This window comes from Bos grunniens, chromosome 14 (assembly GCF_055505025.1).
Source record: "Bos grunniens cultivar Pamir isolate PY7600 chromosome 14, Bosgru_T2T1.0, whole genome shotgun sequence".
NCBI classification, from domain to species: Eukaryota; Metazoa; Chordata; class Mammalia; order Artiodactyla; family Bovidae; genus Bos; species Bos grunniens.
The window spans coordinates 44,810,894-44,838,078 of NC_141178.1; the positions used below are offsets into that span (position 1 = coordinate 44,810,894).

At 43.0% G+C, this 27,185-nt stretch overlaps 1 protein-coding gene and 1 long non-coding RNA gene across 18 annotated transcripts in view; one reads left to right on the forward strand and one right to left on the reverse strand.

Moving 5' to 3' along the window:
- Positions 1 to 27,185, forward strand: part of JPH1 (junctophilin 1) — a 106,494-nt gene that overhangs the window by 55,482 nt on the left and 23,827 nt on the right. For all 5 annotated transcript variants that reach the window (XM_086336435.1, XM_086336430.1, XM_086336433.1 and 2 more), the window contains exon 3: positions 16,679 to 16,797. In XM_086336435.1, the coding sequence (XP_086192561.1) occupies positions 16,679 to 16,797 (119 nt within the window). The remainder of the gene's footprint in view (positions 1 to 16,678; positions 16,798 to 27,185) is intronic.
- The window catches only part of LOC147359341 (uncharacterized), a 176,888-nt gene continuing 174,897 nt past the window's right edge, over positions 25,195 to 27,185 (reverse strand). For all 13 annotated transcript variants that reach the window (XR_015140701.1, XR_015140708.1, XR_015140711.1 and 10 more), the window contains one exon: positions 25,195 to 26,094. This is a non-coding gene — a long non-coding RNA (uncharacterized LOC147359341). The remainder of the gene's footprint in view (positions 26,095 to 27,185) is intronic.

Here is a 27,185-nt window from a genome sequence, read left to right on the forward strand (position 1 = left end):
TATTTGAGCCAGAATTTAACATGAGCCTTTTACTTAATTTGTTTGAATTCTGCCTTGCATTTCCACCACCATCTCTAATGAAGGAGAAGCACACAGTTCTTTTTGTCTCAACATACATGTGTTCATCTTCAAAACCGCCTTTGCCCCACCCCACCCCAACCCAGTCCAAATTATACCAAGTGTTATTTAAAGGTACTGAGCAAAAAAGCAACCATCCTGGTTTATATATTTGTTCCAGCCACCATTTTTCTCAGTGTCCTAGGGTAAGTAAGCTGTTATCTTATCCATTGAGTATGGGATGAAAGTTTCCTGTTCTTGGTTTAACACAGCCAAATACTTAAAAACAGATAAAATCACATTTTTTTTTAAGATTCCCACGAGGGGAAAAAAAGAGAAAACTTTTCAAGAATTCAGAAGGAGCTAGATGATCTTCTGATATTTCCTTTTAAACTTGGAGGCGTTAATTACTAATTTGGTGGTTTGGGGAAGGCAACTATGAGTTAGATGAATCTGCAGTATTTTTAACACCACTTAAAATGTTCCTGCTGAAGAATAACCTTGATGAAAACCAGTTTTTTCCCCTAGTCTTTAGTAAGATGTTTTCTAAGCTGCATTTTACTTGAAAGTCAGCCAAAACTGGTTTAAAAAATATGTAAGAGAAGAAAGCACCTCATCTGCATTTTTTAGTACAAGTCAAAAATCTATTAATATTGAAGATAATAAAGAAATGAGGGCAGTATACTCAATAAAGAGAAAGCATGACTATAAGAACTGTGGGTATGAAGGAATATTTATAGCAGAAAGGGACGTTTATAACTTAAAGACGAAATAGATCATGGACATTTGCTACAATAAGATCTGTAGACAGCAGTACAGAAGTCTCTCTCCACAGCATAGCTACCAGCTTTGCCCTAAACCTTTGGAGACCTGGCATCTGCCTGGTCATCCCACTGGATTGCTGTGTGACTTTGAGTTTGTTGCTTGGTCTCTCTGAGTTTTAAATTCCTACAGAAGGGAGAGTCATTATCTGACCACAGGGGAAAGACTTCGTGGGCTCTCTGAGGCCCTTCCAGTTCTAATTGTGGTTTTTAATCTGTCTGGCAAAGCAGAACTGTCAAGAATCCTCTCAAAACTAGAAGGTTAATGTAAGTCAAGTAAATCCTTTGTGCTCATTACATTAGTGTCCCCAATATCTGTTGCAACAAAAGACTGAAAATTTGAAGTGGAAGCAGTCAAGGACTTTGTTTCTCTTTTTAAAAAAATTTTTATTGAAGTAGAGTTGATTTATAATGTGTTAGTTTCGTGTGTGCAGCACAGTGAATCAGTTACACATATACCCACTCTTTTTGAGATTCTTTTCCCATATTGGCCATTACAGGGTATCATATAGAGTTCCCCGTGGCTTCCTGGATGGCTCAGTGGTAAAGAATCCACCTGCCAAGGCAGGAGACATGGGTTTGGTCCCTGGTTTGGGAAGATCCCTAGAGGAGAAAATGGAAACCTTCTCCAACAGAGGAGTCTGGCAAGCTACAGTGCATGGGGTCACAAAGAGTGAGACACAGCAGTGATTGAGACACATTTGTTACATACAGCAAGTGCTTATTGGTTACTGTTCTGTACACTGTAGTGTATATGCATCCTAGCTTCCAGTTTACCCCTCTCCCCACCTTACTGGGTTAACCCTCCACTTGTTGTCAACATCTGTAACTCTGTTTCTGTTTTGTAGATAATTCATTTGTATCTTTTTAAAAATGGAACTATGGAATGTGTCCTTGTCACAGATTAGGTGTGAAATCAGTGGAGTCACTGAATTACAGTTCCTACGAACGTTCCTACAAGGATGGCTAACAAACACATGAAAAGATGCTCAACATCACTCATTATCAGAGAAATGCAAATCAAAACCACTATGAGGTACCATTTCACGCCAGTCAGAATGGCTGCGATCCAAAAGTCTACAAGCAATAAATGCTGGAGAGGGTGTGGAGAAAAGGGAACTCTCTTACACTGTTGGTGGGAATGCAAACTAGTACAGCCACTATGGAGAACAGTGTGGAGAATTCTTAAAAAACTCGAAATAGAACTGCCTTATGATCCAGCAATCCCACTGCTGGGCATACACACTGAGGAAACCAGAAGGGAAAGAGACACGTGTACCCCAATGTTCATCGCAGCACTGTTTAGAATAGCCAGGACATGGAAGCAACCTAGATGCCCATCAGCAGATGAATGGATAAGAAAGCTGTGGTACATATACACAATGGAGTATTACTCAGCCATTAAAAAGAATACATTTGAATCAGTTCTAATGAGATGGATAAAACTGGAACCTATTATACAGAGTGAAGTAAGCCAGAAAGAAAAACACAAATACAGTATACTAACACATATATATGGAATTTAGAAAGATGGTAACAATAACCCTGTGTACGAGACAGCAAAAGAGACACCGATGTACAGATCAGTCTTAAGGACTCTGTGGGAGATGGAGAGGGTGGGGAGATTTGGGAGAATAGCATTGAAACATGTATAATATCATGTATGAAACGAGTCGCCAGTCCAGGTTCGATGCACGGTACTGGATGCTTGGGGCTGGTGCACTGGGACGACCCAGAGGGAGGGTAGGGGAGGGAGGAGGGAGGAGGGTTCAGGATGGGGAACACGGGTATACCTGTGGCAGATTCATTTCGATATTTGGCAAAACTAATACAATATTGTAAAGTTTAAAAATAAAATAAAATTAAAAAAAGAAATATTCCTACTAGGAATATTTGTTAAATGGTTTACTGAGAGAATAACTATACTCCTATTTGTCATTCCTTGAAAAGCAGTGGTGTCCTAAACCCAACAACTTCCAAACCCATATTTTGAATATGATAGAACTTCAGGTGCAGAATGGCTTGCGGAGCCATTCCCAAGCAAGTTCATATTCAGCGTCCCATGCCCAACAGAGGAGCCGATGCCTTTACTGGTCACTATCTTGGAAGGTCTAGACAGATCAAAGTGTAACTGGTTGATTTGGGATCTTTAGAGAGCCATTTTAGGTAATTTACAAAATGAATATCTTACTACTTAAGAGACTGTGTTTCAACTGAGAGTTCTAGTTTGTGTCATTTTAAAGGCATGAATAATGTTTGCTTTTTTATTTTTTTTGGTGATTAAGTCTTTATGAAGTGGGATCACGTTAGCACCAGCAAGTGCACACCCAGTGGGCGTCTGCCCTGTGAAGAGGAAATTAGGTCTGCCCGTGACCCTGCAGTGGGCTCCATTAGTCACTCGGCTGAACACTGCTAGCTACCAGCATGTGTTTCGACCACTAGATAGTCTTACATTGCTCTGATTCTTAGTCATACTTTTAATCTGTCACCACAGTGACCATTGGTAAAGGACAAAAAGCATAACAGCACTGACGTGGAAATACAAACAGCCTTGACCTGACAGTTCTCATCACTACCCACAGGGTCTGCTCAGATCCTGAAGGTTGTGAAGTTCTTTTTAGGCATGACCAGATGTTTCTATTACAACACTAAAAAGAAATGTCATAATTATATCTGATTTCATTTTACTGAATATGCATCCATTTTGAAATAGTTTGACCCACCTTTTGTGACTAAAGGCCTGATAACTTTAGTGAGATTTAATCAAAATAAGGCCATTTCTATGAAATTGGCCATAGGAAAGAAGCCTTATTTTAAGCAACTAAAAAGCACCTAAAACTGTCATAATAGTCTGCATTTATATGACTTTACAGTTTTCTGATTGCCTTCACATTGGTCAGTGGTTCCTAACTTAACCCTCTGTATTTCAGAGTCTCCCACTGGCAGTGCGCCATTCCCCTCTTCCCAGAGCTCTGAGGTGGGTTCATCTCCATCCTCCTTGCTCAGGTCTCTGCTTTGCATCAAGGGCCCCCTTCTTCCTTCTCTGCTTCTCCTAGAAAAGAGACCCCTGCCAGAGAGAGATGCAAAGCCATGTCAGCCTAAAATCAGGTCTTCCCAGTCCTGTGTCACAATTCGTTTTCCTTGCTTAGAACTTTAGTACAACACTGATTCCAAATCTTTAAGCACCCAGATTTTCCCTACCAGCCCTACATTTCAGCCAGAGACTAATAGTGGCCATTTATCAACTAAATACCCTCTCTGCATTAGTCCTCAGTACTTCATAGAACTCAGTTCTGACCCTAGCAACTGTACAAGGTAATATCATTGCCATTATACAGGTAAGAAAAGTGAGGCACAAGTGATGCAGCTAGGATGTGATCAGTGGGTTTAAGCCCAGGTCTGTCTGGTTTCCAGAGTCCACACTCTCTGTCCCTTTCAGATTTGCTGTGCTGTGTGCTGTGCTCAGTCATGTCCAACTCTTTGCCACTCCATACACTCCCCTGCCAGGCTCCTCTGTCCATGGAGTTTTCTAGGCAGGAATACTGGATCAGGTTGCAAGCTTAGGATCCTTTCAATAATTTTAAAACATTGAATCAACCCATCATTTTTTTTTCCTGTTTCTTTATTTTTCTTCATCTAAGACCCGACTTAAACAGTTGTCACCTTCTCAAAGCCTCTTCATTTTCTCCTGTTCTCTGAGAATCTTCTTTCCCGCCTTCCAACAGGATCTGCTGTCATGGATACAAGTAAAGTGCCTTTTCCTTTAGCCCAGCTAATCCCCCTGGTTACTATCCAAATTTCCTCTTCCTTTCTGGGTCAGAAGTCACCAGCATGTGGCTCACACCTGCTTCCTCTACTCCCTCTCTTCCTTCCTCACCGACCCTCTTTGGACTGGTTTCTGCAGTGGTCTTCTTGTTAAAACTTTTTTTCTGACCACATGGTGGGATCTTGGTTCCCCAACCAGGGTCAAACCTACACCACTTGGAGTGGAAGCTCAGAGTCTTAACTGCTGGGGCACCCAGGATGTCCCCTGACCTTCCTGTTGGAACTGCCGTCTCAGAGGTTCTCAACAAACCTACCGTCACCTTTCTCCAGCACAGAGCAAGGTTGACAGACGACCCCTTTCTCAGACTCTAAACCATGCTGGCTCATTTCAGCTGCCTCCAAATCAGCCAGCCAGTGCAGCTGCCTCAGACAAATTCAGATGTGGCCCACTTCATTCCTAAGAGGAGCACAGGTCTTACCCAAGAACAGGAAATTTGAAAGGTTCCATTGGAAGTTCACCTTCTACCTGTACGCCACTGCCTCTCACTTCATTTCCTCCATTAGGTCCCTGGGACATTTTGTCTCCATCCTTGGTTCTTTGCTTTTTTGACATACTCATTTGATGGACTCCTCTACCATCTGTGATCACATGACCCACATTGCTCACCTTGACCCTTAAGTTTGCATTGCAGCCTTCATTTCCAGCTTGAAATGCTTAGGTCGTGTAAAATCCTGCTTGAATGTATCCCTTTCAAACTGTCCATCCTTCCCACCTATACAACGTCTCGGTGTAGCAAAGCTGTTCATCTGCATACCAAGTTGGAAACCTTGGGGTTATCTTTTAGGTTTCTCTCTTTCTTACCTATTTTATTTATTTTTTAAAGTATTTGTGTATTTATTTAGCTGTCTCAGGTCTTAGTTGCAACATGTGGGATCTGTCATTGCAGCCCATGGACTCTCTAGTTCTGGTGTGTGGGCTTAGTTGCTCTGTGGCATGTCGGACCTTAGTTCCCTGTGAAAGTGTTAGTCGTAAGTGTGTCCGACTCTTCTTGACACTACGGACTGTAGCCCTCTAGGCTCCTCTGTCCATAGGATTCTTTTTTTTTTTTTTTTAATTTATTTTAATTGGAGGCTAATTACTTTACAATATTGTAGTGGTTTTACCATACATTGACATGAATGTCCATAGGATTCTCTAGGCAAGAATACTAGAGTGGGTTGCCATTTCCTTCTCCAGGGGATCTTCCCAGCTAGGGATCAAACCCAGGTCTCCCACATTGCAGGCACATTCTTTACCATCTGAGCCACCAGTGAAGCCCAGGGATCAAACCCGAGTCCCCTGCAGTCTGCATTGCAAGATAGATTCTTAACCACTAGACCACCAGGGAAGTCCCTTTACCTATTTATTTATTCCACCAATATTTGAGGATAGCTGGTGTGCCAGGCTTTATGGTAAGAGCTAGCAAAACAAATATGGAGGCTGCCTGCATGTTTCAAAGTTCTGACACTTCTTCCCTTAAAGATCCTTTGGCTCTTCCTTTTCTTAGCACCATTCCCCTCACTTGACATAGCTTCCCCAGCTTGCCCTGGCCAGTATTAGTGAAGCAATATCTTGCCTGATGACCCAACCTTTGGTCTTTTCTTCTCACTTCCTCTGGATACATAGAATGTTCTGGAAATACTTATTCATGGGTGATTTTTTTAGATTTTTTTTTCATTGTAAAATACACATAGCATAAAATTTACCATCTTAACCATTTTTGCATGTACAGTTCAGCTGTGTTAAGGGCATTCACATTGCTATGCAGCCAATCTCCAGAACTTTTTGGTTTTCCAGAACTAAACTCTACCCATTAAATAACAACTCCCCGTTCTCCCTCCTCCAGCCTCTGGCAACCACCCTTCTACTTTGTGACTCTAGGAGGTTGACTGTTCTAGGTTCCTCCTGGGAATGGACTCATACAAAGTTTGTCCTCTTGTGACTAGCTTATTTCATTTAGCATTAAGTTCCATGGAAGGTTCATCCATGATATAGCATACATCAGAAATTCCTTCCTTTTTAAGGTTGACATTCTAACAACCCACTCCAGTATTCTTGCCAGGAGTATCCCATAGACAGAGGAGCCTGGCAGGCTACAATCCATGAGGTCGCAAAGAGTCAGACACGATTGAGTGACTAACACACATAGGCAACACACACTCACACACACAAGCAACATTCCATGTGGACTTCGCAGGTGGCTCAGTGGTAAAGAATCCACCTACCAGTGCAGGAGACTTGGGTTTGATCCCTGGGTCAGGAAGATCCCCTGGAGTAGGAAGTGGCAACCCACTCCAATGATCTTGGCTGGAAAATTCCATCGACAGAGGATCCTGGCAGGTTGCAGTCCAGGGCTCACAAAGAGCTGGATGTGACTGAGCCCACACACATTACGTTGCATGTGCAATCGGGCTGTGTTTCAATTATCCCTTCTTTCATAGAGGCACCCTTGGGTGGTTTCTACCTTTTGGCTGTTGTGAATAATGCCCCTGTGAATATGGGTGTACAGATATCTCTCTGAGACCCTGCTTTCAATCTGGGGTGGTATATACCAAGAAGTTGAATTGGGGATCACATGGCAGTTGCATTTTTCATTGTGGGGGGACCCACCATACTGTTTCTGCAGCAGTTGCACCATCTTGCGTCCCCACCAGCGGTGCGCCAGCTTTATAAGTTCTCTACGTCCCTGCCAATACTTGTTACCTTGAGTGGTTTTTTTTCAATAGTAGCCATCCTAGTGGGTATGAGGTAGTATCTCATTGTGGTTTTGATTTATATCTCCCTTATAATTAGTGTTGTTGAACACCTGTTCATGTGCTTACTGGCCATTTGTGTATCTTTGCAGAAATGTCTCTTCAGGTCCTTTGCCCATTTTTTAATTGTTGTTCTTATTATATAAGTGGTAAGAGTTCTTTATATATTCTGGATACTATCCAAGTATCAGATAAATGATCAGCAAATATTTTCTCCCATAAAATGAAGTTTTAGTCTTATTTAGTGTAATGTGTTTGAACTGTAGAATAACACTCATTAAAAGGACTTTTCTCTAAACATTATTTCAAGAATAAAATATCCCTTAAATTTGTTTTTATACCAGATTTGTCTTAATGTGTAAATTACACAGCAAGGTAAATTTTAGATAAATTTTATAAAACCCAGAATAAAGTAGAAGATAGCCAATTATTTAGCTTATTCCAGCTGAGGATTAGAAATGTGCTTTTGGCCTGGCCTGTCCAGAGAATATAACCTTTAAGCTTATTAAGTTTGATAAAATGTTAGGGAATAGAGCCTGTAATGTACTTAAGAATGAAGACTCATTTTCCAAGCTTGAAAATGTTCTGGATATAAAAAATATATATATAAAGAAAACTGCATGGCTGGCTATTCTGTCCCCAAGTAAATCACATATGTCCTTAAGCATTCACACACTGTCAGGAACTGGAGTTCAGAAAACTTAGTATAATAAGAGCTTATTGATCCTGTAATCTTTCTTCAATATCTGGCTAGTCTCCAAAAAGGATTTGCAGGGCACTATAAGTCACATACATAAGAGCATTCCTGACACCAGGGAATGTTAAGCCATGTTGTTAGAGGAGATAACCATACACATAGATTGACAATAATTTTATTCCAGGTTTCCCAGTAGCTGTAACAAAAAGAGAAACAATAAATAATGTGGTTCTCATTGTATGATGCAAGGAAGCACACCAGCATGTCATCAGACCAGATTTTTCCTGGCACTAAATTTAAGAGGAAATATATTGCCTAGATGTTTATGAACATGACAGTAATACACATAATGGACAACATTTCACATTCTTCGTATGAATCTTGGTTCATAGACTCTCTTGGTTCATCCTCCTATCTCCGCTGGATAAAAGGCCAAGGCTTGATATGAATTATGCTTCTGTGGAGGCATCTCTAAGGCCACTAATGTAATGTGGTTTAAAACTTCTGATCTCATGGACAGGAACCATCTGTGACTAGATTGGCCTCAGCCTGGTCTCTGGCTACCCATGCTTTCAAAGCCCATGTCATCATACCTCTGCAAGACTTTGGGCCCTTGAAACATCAAAGCCACATTTCAATGGGGATAGCACACCCCTTAAGCTACATTTTATATCTGTATAACTTGATAATGCCTTTAGAAAAGGAAGCAATGAACCACCCTGGCAAAAGAGACAGCTATTTGCTGATGCTGTCACTTGTTCTAAACCAGGACCTAAGAACACAGTTTTGAAGTGACTATTCCTGTCCTGCCTTTTACAAAAGAAAAAAGCAACTTCGGAAGAAAACATTAACATTGAGGAACTAATGAGTGTAAAGATGGGACTCGTCAGAAGTAGTTTTTCCAAACCAAATTTACTGAGGCGCTTTTGCTGACTCTCTGCCTGTTACAGATTAAAATCAGCAGCAGCTATGCCAGTGAATAGGTCTGTGTGTGAAAGACTGGAAGTTAGAAGTCAGGAGGGGCAGCTGAGGGCCCCACCTGTGCCTTACCAGGCGTATATGCTGCATCCCATCGAGTTGGTCTGAGTGGAGAAGCACATCGATATGGAGAAAGCAGTTTCTTTCAGATACAGGAACTTAGACATCACGCGTTTGCTTTTTAGCTGAGAGCTGTAGAAACACCAATTTCTTGTTCATATTAAAAGTATTCCTTGCTTAACACACTAATGTCTTTAGAACTACCATTGTATACACGGAGTAACTGGATTTTGCAAGGCTAGCTTTCATAAGTGAATAACGTCACAGCCCAAAAGGAAGGCTAACAGGTCATTTGTTGGCATTTTCTTGAACGTGATACCATAATCCAGGCAAGACTGGTGGTTATTGTCAGGCAGTTTCAGGGGAGCCAGAAGGGAAGTGCAGTGGCGGACTGCATGGACAGACGCAGGGAGATCAATTCTGCCTTTGCGGGAACCAGTGAGGTGCGACCTGGTCAGGAGCAGTGACAGAAGGAGATGTGCTGGGGTCAGGCGTGTGTTGAAGGTCCTGCCAGCCGCCTTTGCTGACCGTGAATGTGGCCTGTGAGAGAAAGGGAGGCAACAGGGATGATTGACAGGGTCTGGGCCTGAGCAGCTGGAAAATAGAGTTGCCATTATCTAAGGGCTGGAGTCTTATGCACCATTGCTTTTTTTTTTTTTTCACATTAAAAAAAATTTTTGGCTGTACTGGGTCTTTGTTGAACTGCACAGAGTCTTCATTGCTGGAGGTTTTCTCTAGATGTGGAGAGCAGTGGCAGCTCTCTAGTAGCGGCATGCAGGCTTCCCATTGCAGCGGCTCCTCTTGTCACAGAGCTTGAACTCTAGGGTGTGTGGGCTCAGAAGTTGCAATGCACAGACTTAGTTGCCCCATGGCATGTGGATCTTAGTTCCCAGACCAGGGATTGAACCCCTGTCTCCTGCACTGGCAGTGTCTCCTAACCACTGGGCCACCAGAGAAGTCCCTTGATTACTGTGGTTTTTAAATGTTGATAATAATTTCCTGTAAGTATATGGAAATCAAAGCAGATTACATGTGTAGCTCCTGAACCAATCAATGACAGCCTCTGCCATCAAATTTTCAGAGTCAGATCAGGCACCTTCACTTTGAACATAACAAATTTGAAGACACATCAAAATCAGCATGTTTTTCTCAAAGCAGTTTTTTGTTGGGAAGAAAATATAAACAGTAGAAATAGAAAATTATAAACATTGTATACAGTTTTACCTTTAGTCAAATTCTGGTTCATTCTAGATTAAAATCTTTATCTGCTACGTCAGTGAATAGGTGCATAAAATATGGAAACAAGTTGGAACAGTTGTCTGAGGGACCTGCGTGTACCTTAGTAGTAGGTATGTGCTGAGCGTGTTCCATGTATTATGTGCTTTTCTTTTTTTGTAAAAACATAATGTTTAAGAAAAACTGAGAAAGCCAGATTGTTTTGTTCTGAGTAAGGTGTTTCTGAGAGTTCATGAAACATGTATTTTAGTCTCTAAAGAAAAAAAAAAATTCTCATCAAATTCCCTCGTGGCTGAGATGGTAAAGAATCCACTTGCGAGTGCAGGAGACTCAGGTTCGATCCCTGAAGATCCCCTGGAAAAGGAAATGGCAACCCACTCCAGTATTGCCTGGAGAATTCCATGAGCGTGGTTGACTGTAATCCGTGGGGTCACTAAGAGTCGGACATGACTGAGCGACTAACATCACTACTGATTGGAAAGCAACAAGCTGTAATGAAGGTTTGCGTGCAGTGGTGCCTGACATTCAGAACTTCCACTGTTGCTGTTTGGGCTGTTCGCAAGTGACCTTTGCAGGGCTTATGTCTGGGTGAGGGTCACTTAACCTGCTATACCAGCTTAGCCAGTGACCCAGAACTCTCCGTAGCTATTTACCCCAAAATAGTAACTCTCTACATGTTAAAACTGGTTTATTGGTAAAAGTAGGACCCTGAAAGAAAGTCAGCCACTGATGCCTGAGAGATGGTGTTTTCCCCTTACTTTTTGCTGCATTTGATACGAGAAAGTATAGGTGATGATGATGGTATTAGGAGATTTTTGAGGGTCTGAAGATTGATGGGTGTCAGCAGTCTTTGGAGTAAACAAAATCTTCTTGGGCACGTGTGAGCACTCCTTCTTTGTATGTGTTTCACGTGAACAGCCATCTGGAAGCAGCCGGGCATCCACTTTGAGTAGTTTCCACCTGTCTTCTCTCCCACCACCAACCCCCCACCACTGACCCACGAACGATGGCATTTGGGCATCTCTTACTGACTAAAGGGATTGTGCGTTGCTCGAGAACTGAGCCTGGGATTGGAACACATGAGTCACGTGAACTGGGGTCAAGCCCGGATTTTTCCCCTGGACAAAATCAAGATGTATCAGTGGCCCGACCCCACAGCACTTTTGATGACAGCAAACTCAGATGGCTTCCTGTTCTCTCCTACTTTTTAAAAATTATTTATTTATTTTTGGCTAAGCTGGGTATTTGTTGCTGTGTGTGGGCTTTCTCTAGTTGCAGTGGGGGTGGGGGCTGTTCTTCATTACGGTGCAGTGTGCGGTGGCTTCTCCTGTTGTAGAGCATGGGCTCCAGGCACACGGCAGTTGTCATGCATGGGCTTAGTTGCTCGCGGCATGTAGGATCTTCCCAGACCAGGGATTGAATCCGTGTCTCCTGCATTGGCAGGTGGATTCTTAACCACTGGACCACCAGGGAAGTCCCTCTCTTCTATTTCTTGTTACCAGGTCCAGGATTACCAGAAGCTCCTGGGCACACACCTGGTTTCAGGCTTGACTATGGTTTTGACCATCATGGCAGTCATGCAGAAGCACTGACACAGGGAGGCACTCAGTGGAAAAGTGCCCCCGCCACCTTTGTCTGATCTTACAGGAAAGAACAAGTAGTAAAGGGTTAAGGCTTCGCTGATGCAGTGCTTCCAAAATATATTTGAAGAAGGGTTAAGCTGTGTTTGTCTGTTTTCCAGTTTAGCTTGCTGTCAGAAGTGGTGGAAATACTTGCGCCATTTATTTCACTCTATGGTGGTGGGTTGTGATTGAGTCAGAATAGATAGTACTTGAATTTTGCAAGTTTATCTTTGAAAGGCTAGCAGATTTTATTATAGGGCAGGATAACTATACTCTTGTGGCTTCATTAATTATGGTACCTAGACATAATTAGGCTCGAGCTAAGTATAGCAGATAAAATGGAAAATAATTCTGGGGACAAAAAAGAGTTGAGATTCTGAGAAACTGAGAGAGCATAAGAGAGGGCATCCACTGAGTCTCAGGCCCAACACATGGAACTAAAGCCTCATCAGTGGTGGCTTCCTCGGGGGGTTTTAGGAATATGTTCTAACCCTCTTGATCTTGTCTCCATACCCTATCAACAGGGATCATATATAATACCCTCTGTAATTCATAAATAATAATTCTGATGAATTTGATTTATTCGATTTTAATTCATACACTTTATTTTTTAGAGCAGTTTTAAGTATACAGAAAAAATTGAGCAGGAAGTACAGAGTTTCTGTATACCTCCTCTGCCCACATCCACACCCAATTCCCCTTGTTCTTAACATCTTGCAGTAATGGGTACATTTGATACAATTGAGGAACCCATGTGGATATGTTAGTATTAACTAAAAGTCCGTACTGTATGGTTCACTCTTTGTACAGTTCAGTGGGTTATGACAAGAGCATGATGTCGTGCCCCCTCCCCCATTAGAGGATTATCCAGAATAGTTTCAGCCCCTAAATATTCCTTGTGATCCACTTGTTCATCCCTTACCTGCTTTCACTGTGAACCCTTGGAAACTGCTGATCTGTAGTTTGGTCAGTCCATTCATTTTTAAGTGACTGCCCAGCTGTTCCTAACATCCTTCATTCTTTTATTTATGAAATGATCCTTCAATAAATACTATGTGTCAAGCAGTGTTCTGTGCCTTGGGAATATAGTGTTGCTGTTATTTAGTCCTTAAGTCCTGCCTGACTCTCTGTCCTCCACTGTCTCCTGGAGTTTGTTCAAACTCATGTCCATTGAATTGGTGATGCTACCCAACCATCTTCATCCTCTGCTGCCCCCTTCTCTTGCCCTCAGTCTTTCCCAGCATCAGGGTCTTTTCCAATGAGCCGGCTCTTCCCATCAGTTGGCCAAAATATTGGTGCTTCAGCCTCAGCAATAATGTTTCCAGTGAATATTCAGGGTTGACTGGTGTGATCTCCTTACAGTCCACAGGACTCTTAAGAGTCTTCTCCAGCACCACAGTTTAAAGCATCAATTTGACACTCAACTTTCTTTATGGTCCAACTCTCACATCTGTGCACGACTACTGAAAAACCATAGCTTTGACTATACAGACCTCTGTCAGCAAAGTGATATCTCTGCCTTATAATACACTGTCTAGGTTTGTCATAGCTTTCCTTCCAAGGAGCAACCATCTTTTAATTCCATGGCTGCAGTCACAGTCCACAGTGGTTTTGGAGCCCAAGAAAAGAAAATCTGTCACTGCTTCCACTTTTTCTCCTGTTTGCCATGAAGTGATGGGACCTGATGTCAGGATCTTGGTCTTTTAATGGTGAGTTTCAGGCCAGCTTTTTCACTTTCCTTTTTCACCCTTATCAAGAGGTTCTTAATTCCTCTTCACTTTCTGCCATTAGAGTGGTATCATCTGCATCTCTGAGGTTGTTGATATTTCTCCTGGCAGTCTGGATTCCAGCTTGTGATTCATCCAGCTTGGCATTTTGTATGATATACTCTGCATATAAGTTAAATAAAAAGGGTGACATGATGGTATACAGCCTTGTCATACTCCTTTCCCAATTTTGAACTAGTCCATTGTTCATGTCTGGTTCTTACTGTTGCTTTTTGACCTGCTTACAAGTTTCTCAGGAGACAGATAAAGTCATGTACTCACATCTCTTAAAGAATTTTCTGCAGTTTGTTATGGTCCACACAGTCAAAGCCTTTAGTGTAGTCAATGAAGCAGAAATAGATTTTTTCTGAAACTCCTTTGCTTTCTCCATGATCCACTGAAAGTTGGCAGTTTGATTTTGTGGTTCCTCTGCCTCTTTGAAAACCAGGTTGTACAATTTGGAAGTTCTCTGTTCAAACACTGCTGAAGCCTAGCTCGAAGCCATTTCTTCTAAGGAATTCTTGATCACAGAAGTAGATATAATGGTCATCTGAATTAAATTCACCCATTCCTGTCCATTTTAGTTCACTGATTCCTAAGATGTCAGTGCTCAATCTTTGCCATCTACTGCTTGACCATGTCCAATTTTCCTTGATTCATGGACCTACCTACCATTCCAGGTTCCTATGCGATATTGCTCTTCACAGCATCAGACTTTACTTTCACCACCAGACACATCCTCAGCTGAATGTCATTTCCATTTTGGCCCAGCCGATTCATTCTTACTGAAGCTATTAGTAATTGCCCTCCACTCTTCCCCTGTAACATATTGGACACTTTCCAACCTGGAGGCTTATCATCTGGTGTCTTATCTTCTTGCATTTTCCTCCTGTCCGTGGCATTCTCCAGGCAAGAATACTAGAGTAGGTTGTCATTCCCTCCTCCAGTAGACCACATGGTGTCAGAACTCTTCACTATGACCCATCCATCTTGGGTGGCTCTGCACAGCATGGCTCATAGCTTCATTGAGTTACGCAAGCCCCTTCCCCATGACAAGGCTGTGATCCATGAAGGGGTGGGAATATAGTAGAGGACCAAAATTAAGAAAAAAAATCCCTAAAATAAAAATCTCCATGACACTTAACATTATAGTACAGCAAGCCTCCAAGCTCAGCTAGGTCCTAAGTAGGAGTGAAGGGGGCCCCTGCCTGAGAACACAGGGTGCAAGCAGGGAGTTAGAGAAGGTCATTGGAGAATGGGGCCTCCGGCATTTAGCCCCAGATCCTCAGGTCAAACCCTGTCCTCCCTGGCTAGGACACAATGCCATTTCCCAACATTTCCTCTCCTGCTCTCTCTGAAATAAGTGCTGTCACCTGTTTTAAACTCTTCTTAAGCTTTTACTACTAGTTACCATAGCCCTGCCTAGCACTAATAGAAGAAAATAGGAAGTTTATAAAATTATAAGAAGTAGGTGCACAGGGTCATCATCTAAATACCAATTGGACAAGATCTTCTCCTTCGGAAGTGGATGACCCAGTCTCAGCCTCCAAGCCCCTCTTCTTGGGCAGGCAGATGTCAGTCTCCGTGAGTCTTGCCATAGGGAGGCCCATTCTCACTCCTGCTTCCTTCCTCCCAGCCCTAGTCCTCTAGAAAGAGCAGAGGTTTCAGTGGGTAAGGAATTGGGCCAGGGAGAAGGTGGTAGACTGAAAGAGACCCCTTTCCTCCTCTGCAGCTCCACTTCTCTCCTCCTCTTTTGTTTCACACAAGAAACGTGCTTAAAGAGCAACTAAATGGACTTCTTGGAACCATCCTTGGAACCATTCCCCCAGCAGACCCAGAGGGGAGCCCACGGTGTTGGTCTGCTCCCAACTACACATTCAGCAAATCACACTGGTAGCATGACCTGGCCGTGCTGGGAGCATGTCTTCAATACACGACAGAAATCAGCCAGTGCTGGCACTTCCCTGTGGTTAAGACTCCTCACTTCCAGTGCAGGGGGCTCAAGTTTAATCTCAGGTCTAGGAGCTAAGATCCCACATGGTGTGTAGCATGGCCAAAAAACAAAAAAATATTTCTAAAGCAGTCAGTCGATGCTACAGATCAGAGTTTTACTATTTTTTTTGTTCCCCAGAGAGCTTCTTTACTAGCACACCACTGGGCAGATCTTTCTTACTCAAATCCTTATATTGACTCTACCAGAGAAATGAAATATATGGGCTCTATACTAATTTGCATGATCCAGTTCTGTTCTCCATGGTTGGGGGACAGAAAAGAAGAACCGCACCCCCAGCCAAAGTCAATAGGGGATTTGATCCTGTACGTTTTGAACAGTAAGCTTTGCTTTAAGCTGCGCGTAACTTCCATGTACATTCGTCAACCTTGCAAGAAAGATCAAGGCAACTCACAGGTGTTCATCCGCCTTTTTTATCATTGACGTCTCACAGCGAAATGAGTGCAGAACTTCCTGTGGCAGGTGTGGGGCCAGGGTCACTTTGAGCATTTCTTCCCCTCCCCGCCTGCCCCATAGACCATTTTTGCAGGTCCTGTATAATTACCAGGGCACCACCCTTGCTGCGGAGAAGGCAATGGCACCCCACTCCAGTACTCTTGCCTGGAAAATCCCATGGATGGAGGACCCTGGTGGGCCGCAGTCCATGGGGTCGCTAAGAGTCGGAGACGACTGAGCGACTTCACTTTCACTTTTCACTTTTATGCCTTGGAGAAGGAAATGGCAACCCACTCCAGTGTTCTTGCCTGGAGAATCCCAGGGACAGGGGAGCCTGGTGGGCTGCCGTCTGTGGGGTCGCAGAGAGTCGGACACGACCGAAGCGACTTAACCGCAGCAGCAGCACACTTGCTGACCAACCCTCTGTGCTTCCGCAGGACCGCCCACGCGAGAGCCAAAGCCGACGCAGCAGACCAGGCCGCGCTGGCCGCCCGCCAGGAGTGTGACATCGCGAGAGCTGTGGCCCGAGAGCTGTCGCCGGACTTCTACCAGCCAGGTGGGACCTGCGATGCTGTTGGTCGGGGGGATGGGAGCAGGTAGGACCTGCAATGGGTGGGGAGCAGGTAGGACCTGCTGAGATAGGAGGGGGTGGGGGGCTAGGAACGTGGCCTCTGGTTTCCTTTCGCCTGCTTTTCTTTATAATCTGAAGATCTGTGCCCCCTGAATTTCAGCAGGACTACAGTAAAATTGGGAGCTTAGAGTAACACATGTCTGAAGTCTTGAGTGTTCGTGCTGGAGTTCTGGCTTGTTCTTCCCGAGTGCGTCTCCCTCGCCTTCTGCTCTCCCACCCAGAGCAGCAAACTTCCAACTGATAGCATAAGCAAGATGAGAATCTAAAATGAGCATCCAAGAAATGGTGTTATGTGTCGGGGTCCATCACAGGTGCTAAAACAAATGCCTCAAAATCAGGCACCTGTAACAATCACATTAGCAAACGAAAAACTAGAAGTACTGGGCTCATGTTTTTAATACAGCTCAAAGGAATGTTGGGATGTAAAGAAACGCACCACTTAAAGACAGTTGCCTCTGCACAGACTAAGAGGAGAATGTATGTCATGATAGAAAAATGAAAGGGACAACCACGCACACACAAAATCAACCCAGGTCATCTGCCTCTCAAACGTTGTACCGTAGCAGTAAGCAGATATTTACAGCAGGTTTAAATATTTAACTCACTCCTTAGAGCTTTCCTAGTAAACTGTTACCATCCCTTTCTTTAATACAGGATGTTATAGGATTATGTTTAATATGTGTTATAGGAAAAGGTGGCAATTGCCATTTTATTGATTCTGCATTGTTGTAGAAACAACTTCCTGTTGATTGAAGGGATCAACAGGTTTCCAGGCAAAGAGACTAAAAGAAATGTTCTTAATTTCTAAGTATCGAAATTTATGTTTTCTTGGTGAAGAGTTTTTCCCCATTGGTTTCTGTTAATCAAGCTGGATAACTAGCACCCTGCACAACACGTGTGTCCAATACCTGTTTGGTTCCAGTGAGGGTGATAAAATACTGGAACCCACAGGGCATCCGTGTGACTACGTGAACAAGGTAAGTCATGGTGTACAGAAGAGCAAGCTTCCATGTAAAAGCTAGAAAATTGACTGTAATATAGCATGGGAGAATGAGAAAAAAAGGACAGGATTTTTTTTTTTTCTGTGAAGGGTGAAGACAGTAAAAGGCCATGTTAGCAAGACTCAGTTTTTATGAGAGCGCTTTGGGACAGGGCTGGGTTCGGGTGCAGAGTGATTGAGTTACTATAGAGTGACTAGTTCTGTATAGCTCAAGGGAGAAAACCAGGGGCAATGGATGTTTTCTTTCATATGCGTCCTTTGTGTTGTGTTTTATTTTATTTGTGTCCCATCTCTGGGTCGACTGAAATCATTTAATGCATACTTGTTTTATTAGGAAAGGGAAATTTTCCATTTTGGGGGTAGGAATAAACGCTTCTCTGGAAGTTCCCACATCCCTGGGCCTAAGGACCTTGGGAACTACTTGTTGTAGGGTGTGAGAGCTGAAGAGGGGGTTCAGCCACCCAGGAGGGACCCTCTTGTCCCTTTGCAGTAGTGATGCTCTTGGCAGCAGCTGGGCAGTGGGGAGACAAAGCAGCTTCATGACGCAGCCCTAGCCTTGAGCTGCGGTGGAAGCAAACAAACTCATTATTGTCTGCAGATGGTAATTGCTCAGTTCTGTTGTTCACTCCGCTGGGGATGGGGTCCCTGAGATTGCCAGTTGGTGTTAACAGGAGGTAAATGATAGGGGAGGTCATCTCAGTTTTTCAGACTAAAAGGTTTTTTAAAGCCTTTTGTGATGGGAAAGCATTTGAGGAGGGGGGAAAATGTGGGAAAATGCCATTCCACCCTTTCGTAGCTAAAACATCACACAAGCCAGTTGTCCCTCAGTAATAAATACATCAGAGTAGCATGAGATGACAAGGGGTCTATTTGAGACAGGAGCTAAGGGGGGACGGCAGCGATCCCCTTTGACCCACAGCCAGCACTACCTTCAGCAACTGTATAGAAAGCCTTTTCTGTACTGAGTATTATTGATCTTCTCAAGGGAGCATAACTCATGCTTTCCACTGTGTATTCTTCACAGGGTGATCAAATCAGATAGACATTTCTGAAAGGGCTTTCAAGTACTTTTTCTGAGTCAGACTGCGGGTTTCATTTACATATCCCAGATACAAATGTTTCCTTTGTTGGGAATGAATGTGTCGTGCATAGAAGTCATTAACCCTTGGAAAAAAGGGTATCTGTCATAGCTAATATTTTGAACTTTTATGGTGAGTTACCTCTTTGCAGGAGTCGGCAGTATTTTCAGAAGTTTCCAGTCTTAATTCAATCTTATACTTTTTAGCTCAAATCTGTATTATTCTACAGTTCAATTAAAAACGACGGAAAAGGGACTTCCCTGGTGGTCCAGTGGTTAAGACTCTGTGCTCCCAATGCAGGGGGCCTGGGTTCAATCCTGGTCAAGGAACTAGATCCCACATCCCGCGACTAAGACCAGGCACAGGCAAATAAATGCATAGTAAAAACGGTGGCCATGTGGGATAGCTTAATCATTCAAAGGGCAGGGTTAGAACAGTACAAGGCATTCGAATAGATGTATCTGACCGTGTATGTAGGTAATTGCATTCGTGTGTGTAGTTGAATTCATGTATGTAGATAATTGCATTCACACACAGAAACCTAAATTGCCATGAGTAAGAGTGACGCAGTGAGTCATACCCCCAGAACTTAGAAGTAAGATTGCCCTCTGAGAATTAAATGGACATGAACTTGGGCGAACTCCGGGAGGTGGTTGAGGGACAGGGAGGCCTGGCGTGCTGCTGTCGATGGGGTAGCAAAGAGTCGGACACGACTTAGCAACTGAGTGTTAAAATAAGCCCAAGAGACAGCACAGGAATGTATAAAATGATCATACGTGATAGGTAGTATGTCTGTAGTTCAGCAAGATTTCCTTGTGACCTGATTTAGTGTATTAGAACTTACTAAGACTTGGTCACCCAAAGTAGTATTAAAAAAAAAAAAAGAGTCACAGAGGCAAAAATAGGCAGTGTCCATTCGAACACTATCCAGAGGAGAGCGAAGCTGCAGCCAGAACCTTGGAGTATTGTAGTTGCACTGGCAGGGACGTTTTGTTATGGGGAAGGATGCAGGGAGAGGTAGCCAGCGTGTATGGCTTTATTGGCAAGATCATCCAAGTGAGGAAATGGATGCAACAGGCGCGCTCAGCCTGATGCCATTGGATACTTGATTCATCTCATGCCTCTGTCTCGATTCCGCCGTCACCAGTAACCTTCTAATTTTGGTGAAGCTTCTCGTGGAGGTCTGCCAGTGGGGAGAGCGTGCCCTGGTGGCATCAGTGCTGGTCCCGGCCTTTGTGACATTTACCTCGCTCATTGTGAACTGATGAATTGCTCTTCTGGTGTCACATGTCAGTCTTGTGAGCTTCGGCGATGGGAGTCGGCCCTGAGGGGTGGCACGGCTTCAAAGGGCTGATGAAATGGGCTTTCTGAGCCAGGAAAGCCGAGACAGGACTTGGGATGGTCAACGGAGGAGGTGGTGGGGAGCTGGACATGGCGAACGGTAATTGGGAAACTCTGTGTATGGCTCTTTTCCTCCCACTGTTTCAGTTTCCTTTCCATCAAGATGCCTTATTTTGTTTTTTATTTCAAGTGATGTTTATCAGTTGTGGGGGTGACTGGTCATGGATGGAAAAAGCAAATGTGACTACATTATGTAGACTATACTTATATAGCGTATATTATATATACATAGTATAGGTGACTATAGTATGTAGAGCCCTCTTGGGAGGTGACCCAAGCAACAGCCTCACAAGCTTCATCTTCCTGGGTTTAAGCATGTCTATTAGTTGACTTGGGCTGCTACAACAAAATACCATGGACATGGTGGCTTACACAACAGACATTTATTTTTCTTAGTTCTGGAAGCTGTAATTGCAAGATCTGGATGCTAACACGATTGGGTTCAGGTGATTCTTCCCGGCTGGCAGACAGCCTTTCCACAGTCCATGAACCTGGAGGATGAGAACTCTGGTGTCTCTTCCAGTTTTTATAAGAACATTAAGCCCATGAGACTCATGAGAGTTTCCCCTCATGAGCTAAACTATCTCCCCAAGGCCCCACCACCAAGTAACATCACACTGGGGGTTAGGGCCTCAACATCTGAATTTGTGAGGGCAAGGAGACATAAGCGTTCAAGGTACAAGAGCATGTATGTTACACACATGTGCATAGAATGTGTTGATTACTTCAAGTGAAGTCTTTTGGTATAGGTTATTTTGAGACAGTGTCAACTAAGCTCACACTTCTGGTATGAATTAGAAGTCCCAAGAATTGTCTATGCTTTGGAATAGGAAATGGTAACCCATTCCATGTTCTTTTGCCTGTGGAATCCCACGGACAGAGGAGCCTAGCAGGCTACGATCCATGGGGTCACAAAGAGTCAGACACACTAACACACATTATTAATAAGTACTTTTTGTTAAGAAAAAAAAAAAAGTTTCCTGGAATAGATAACTTCTAAACTCACTTTACAGACCCAAATTTTGGAATAACTTTTTTTCATAGAGAAAGGGAAATGGAATAATCTACTAGTTGATGAGAAATTAGTAATTCATGGGACTTCAGATTATTACCACCTGTGTATCCCACTGTATCCCATTCGACACACATGTGTACTGAGAGCCTGCCACGTGCACCGCCCTGGCTGAGTGTCCTACGACTTGCAGACCGGAGTGCTGCGGTTCTGTTCTCAGAAGTTGCAGGACAGTACTGGATGGGGCCCTGAAGTCCTTTGGAAAGTGTCATTCTGTCCACGTAGCGATCTGCCATCAGTTGTATACTTTTTTTAAAACCTTTCAATCTGGTCTTCTTTTAGTGACTGACAGTCCCCATCAAAAATACCAAAATTCCATGTAATGACTTCTGATGTTGCTACGAAGCGTGTGCACTGCCCTGGGGGGCCTTCGTGGTGCCCCCCACCATTTCACCGAGGCTCACATATGAAGAACTAGCTGAACGCCCCGCTGTTTTCCATCTGCAGTATCTGTTCAGAGGCTTCATGCCAACTGTAACTCATAACCTCTCCGAGTGGGGGCCTGACATGTGCTCAACAACAATGTGTTGTTGTTTTGTGTTGTGTGGCACGTCAGTTAGCAGGTGACCTGACTTCTTCCCAGAAACATCCCTTAAGGACTCAGAAATACTGTCTGTAAAAACAGACCAAAATGCTGACTGCGGCAACTCTCAGCACTTGTCATCATTTCCTCCCTGGCGATATTCTGACCCATCTTTGTAGTGAGCCGCTGCATCTCATCAGCTCTGTGGTGCTGGCATCGCGGCATGGGCACATTACCACACAGAACAAGCACAGGCACACCATGCGCCCCCCAAGAAAACTGTCCAGGAAAAACTTCTGCCCTCCACAGTATGTTAGATATTTTGTTTTAAAAGCACTTAATCTTACTCTGGAAAATCTAAGTCTACACCCTCATTGAGCTGGCCCGCCCCAGTTGACTATGCCATGTTGGAACCATTTCCAGCTGGATGCAGGTGAGGAAGGCTGGAGTTAGGTTGGCTCTGGTCAGCATACTTCTTGCCATACTGTTCAAATTTATTTTTGTGTGTGTGAAATCAGTCTTTTATTTCAAGGTCTCTCACCCTGGTGTCTTTTTTTCTCTTTTATTTTTAATTTTATATTATAGTTGATTAACAATGTATTAGTTTCAAGTGCACACCTAAGTGATTCAGTTAGACATATACATATGTCTAGTACTCTTGCCTGGAAAATCCCATGGACGCAGGAGCCTGGTAGGCTGCAGTCCATGGGGTCGCTGAGAGTCGGACACGACTGAGCGACTTCACTTTCACTCTTTCATGCATTGGAGAAGGAAATGGCAACCCACTCCAGTGTTCTTGCCTTGAGAATCCCAGGGATGGGGGAGCCTGGTGGGCTGCCGTCTATGGGGTCGCACAGAGTTGGACACGACTGAAGAGACTTAGCAGCAGCAGTGGCATTCTTTTTCAGATTCTTTTTCCATGGAGGTTATTACAGAATATTGAGCAGAGTTCCCTGTGCTCTACAGGAATTCCTTGTTGGTTATCTATTTTAAATATAGCAGTGTGTACATGTCCATCCCAAACTTGCCATGCTTTTAAATGCCAGCTCTGAATACATTAGAGTTACCTGGAACATTTATTAAACCTCAAGATTTCTAGGCTTCAATTAATACTTACTAAATTCTCTGGGAATCGCACCCCACATGCCTCTGCTAGGCAGCTCATGGGGAACACTGCTTTGAAGTACGTTTATTCCCTCATTCAGCCAATTTTTAATGGGTAATAAAGCTGGGAGGTTGTGTGTGTGTGTGTGTGTGTGTTTTTTTAATCTGAAAGATGGTGCTAGTAAATTCTCTGAGCTCAACAGATTCTGAGTATCATCAGAAGCCCTGTAGATAAAACTGAATACGCCTGAAAACCATGTCTGAGAAGATGGGCACAAGTGAAAAATGCCTTTCTGAAAACATTTAAGATTAGAAGCAATGCACGAGAGGCCTACAGATCTAAAGGAGTTGGCTACACTGGTATTTAAGAGTTAATAAACATAGTAAATATGTTCAGTGGAATCCAGAATATAGCTTTGTAAGGCCATTAATACAGAATCCTCCAGGGGCCAGATCAGTCTCAGCTTGGCCTATTCACAATGGCATAAATTAAGAGGTAGGGGGAGATCTATTTACTCTTTACAAAGAGCATTTGAAACTAGGCTTTGTATTCAGGTATTATAGGTCTTTGTTCTTTTTCCAGATAACTAAAGCATATCACTTTTTTTTAAAAAATTCTTTTTCTGGGACCCACTATCACTGAATTGACTGAGTTTCCTCTCAAATAAACCACCTCTTGCCGCTGTTAGCATTTCAGCAGTCTCATCCTTTGCTGGCAGCTGTCACGTTGCTGGGACCTGTCAAAGCAGTTCCCATTTCAGCTTCTCATCTGCTTTCCGCAGTAGACACAGGTAAGACCAGTGGTTACCCAGATAAACCCTAAACTCTTAAGCATCGCAGTTCCAGTCTCACATTTTCAAATTGAAGCACGCGGGCTTTATGACATCTTTATTTCCTGTGGTTCAGTGACTCTCTCCTTCCAACTTTAAGAATGTATAACTAGCCACGTCTGCCAGAATCTATTTTGTTCCTGTTCTTTTTGGTGTGTGTATTTAAGTCAGACATTAGCTTTTCATATGCCTCAATCTTAAGATAGAAAGGTCTGCAAAAATAACTTTTGCACTTACCCCTTGGATTGAAGACATTGAAAGTACTTTGTGTTTCAGAGTTAGGTGACTTTAAGGGGAAAATCCATTGGCTTTAAGAGTCTTGCCTATTAATTACCTTTGCACGGAACACTTACTACCATGCCTAGGTGGGTATTTCAGTCATGCTCTAAAATTGGATGGAAGTGAAGCACAGGTGAAACCAAAGTCTGATGAAATGTGGCATTGAAGGGTGGGAGGAAATATGCCATCAGCATACTGCGGAGGGGGTGTTGTATAAAAATGAGTCTGCAGTAGATGAGGGACTTCTCTGTGAAAAACCAGGATAAATTCTCTTCATGGGTTTTTGAAAGTCAGGGCGAACCTGTTGAAAAACCTGTCCTTCCAGGGCTGCTGCTAATGCTGCTTTCTCTTGGTGGTAATGGTCTAGTCAGAGCCCCAAGGAAGGAGCTGGAAAGAAAAACGGCACCTTTTGAATAATTGCAGTTGCCTCTTTTTCTTCAGGCTTCCCTGATAGCTCAGCTGGTAGAGAATCCATCTGCAGTGCAGAAGACCCTGGTTCAATTCCTGGGTCGGGAAGAGTCACCTGGAGAGGGGATAGGATAGCCAAGCAAGATAACTTTCTCTGTGCCAAGAATTCATGCTGCCATATTTAGTGGATTTAAAAGAATATTGCCAATTCTTGTAAAGAGGGTGTTTAACCTTAAGTTTAGAAAGGAAATCTCGATTGTTGGCATATGATCTTGACCTGTTTGGGAAGTTTGACCTCTGAGTGGTGGCTTTATCTTCTGCAGGATGGACTGTGAGATAGAACTCTTATGCTTTTGTCCCTTAGTGCAACCTATAAATGTGGGCCCTTGGGAATTCTCACTTCTGGGCTTAATATATTACATGTTGCATGATATTTTATCTTAAGGATCCACAGGAGCTGTGTGACTTTGGGTTTTTCAGCTACTGCAGCTGTTTCCGTATCAGTAAAATCAGGATAATGCCCACTTGCTAGGATTTTGGTAAGGCTTAACACTTTGGAAAACACCTTGTATAATAAATGGCCATCTCACAATAAATAATTAGATTGTCCCAGGAAGAGCAGTGACTAGTTGGTAATTTTTTATTTTTATACAATTTTAAAGGTTATTTCCCATTTACAGTTATTCCAAGATATTAGCTATGTTCTCCTTGTACAGTACATCCTTGAGCCTGTCTTACCACTTATATAGCTTGTATCTCCCACTCCCCCACCCATACACTGCCTGTCCCTCCCTCCCCACTGGTAACCACAAGATTGTTCTCTAAACCTGTGAGTCTGCTAGTTTCACATATTCATGATGCTAAGCGAAATAAGTCAGAGAAAGACAAATGCTATCCCTTATATGTCAAATTATTTTATTCCCACATATAAGGGATAACATATGGTATTTGTCTTTCTCTGACTTATTCCACTTAGCATCATGCCCTCCAAGTCCATCCATGTGGTCATAAATGGCAAAATTTCATTAGTCTGTCAGTTTTGGGTGTCTAAACCTCTCCTTTATCCATTCATCTGTTGATGGAAGTAGTATGCATTTTTAATAATCACAGATAATTGTCTTTCAGCCCCGCCTGGGGTGAGGGCTGGGCATGGAGGCAGGAAGGAAAGTGATAGAGGCAATGCTCTGGGATTGACAAGAGCTAGTCAGTTCCTATAAGCAAGTTGATGGGCGAGTTCTCCTTTGGATACTCCAGAGATGATGCAGTCAGCTACCTCCCATTTGCAGAGAAGAGGGCCAGTTGGACTGGGTGACCTTGATTTGATTTCCTTTGATGAGAAATGGTGGCTGGGTGAAGTGGTGGCCAAAGGCTGTAAAGGGGAGGCTACTGGGGAAGGGCAGAGTGCCTGGGCCTTGGAGCACATCTGAGGTCTGCAGAGACTTCCTTCTCTGGATGCTGGCCTCCTGAAGCGCTCATAGCTGGTGGGACAGTCTTGTAGTACAAGTTCTCCTTACTCTCCCCCAAACCTGCCCATAAAATAACAATGCACCAGGGTCCCTTTTTAAAAACATGATTCTTTTTTATAAAAATAACATGTGATTGTTAAACAATTCTAAAGTACTCAGAAAAAAAGTCTTGAGACTGCAGAGCCAAGGACAGCTGGCTTGTCTTAACTCTGATGCCTGCAGAAACGCTGCCGATGCAAAGCCAGACTCTGAAGGGCCTCTGAGTAAGTTATCCTGTGAAGTGTAACCTACACTGCAGTGTTTGTTTCTAACTGGGCGGTTTAAATGCTCCTTTAATGAAGGGTCATTAAAAAATAGGTTATTTGCATGTTCTCCTCCTCCAATGTAGATGATTTTTTTTTTTTTTTCCAAATAGCAAATTTTTATTTATTTATTTTTTATTTTTTTATTTTTTATATTTTCTATAACTTTATTTGAGCTCTCTGCAGCTCATAGTTTCTTTTGTTAAAAATAAATTTAGTTAGTATAGAAAATCATTTGGAGTTCATCAGAACAAAGATGTTAGATTCTTATGTATATATTTTTCAAGACATATTTTTTTTTTGTTCTCAATGAATTTTTTTTTTTATTAATTATTTTTTCCTAAATTTTTAAAAGAAAATCCATCCTGAACCCTCCTCCCTCCTCCCTCCCCATACCATCCCTCTGGGTGGTCCCAGTGCACCAGTCCCAAGATGATTTTTTAAAACATTCTTTTTAATATATTTAAGTGTTCTATTAAATATTAAGCATACAAGTCAGTTTATTTTTGTATATGAGCATATACTTTGTATTTTAGTTATACCATGTAATTTGAACATGCAGATTAATTATGGTGCTGTCAGCAGTGCTCCATCCATATGAATTCTGCCTCCCTGTTCTGCCAGCAGGAGGAAGGGAAATCAGGACTGTTTCACTTTTATGGCTATCAAAATAGTGTAAATTAATGGTACATATGTGCGTGTGCGTGCTAAGTAGTGTCCGAATCTGTGCGGCCCTGTGGACCATAGCCTGCCAGGCTCCTCTGTCCATGGGATTCTCCAGGCAAGTACATAATCACCTTAATCTTTCTCCCAGGGCATGAAACATCCTTGTGCTTAGTCAAAGCCTTA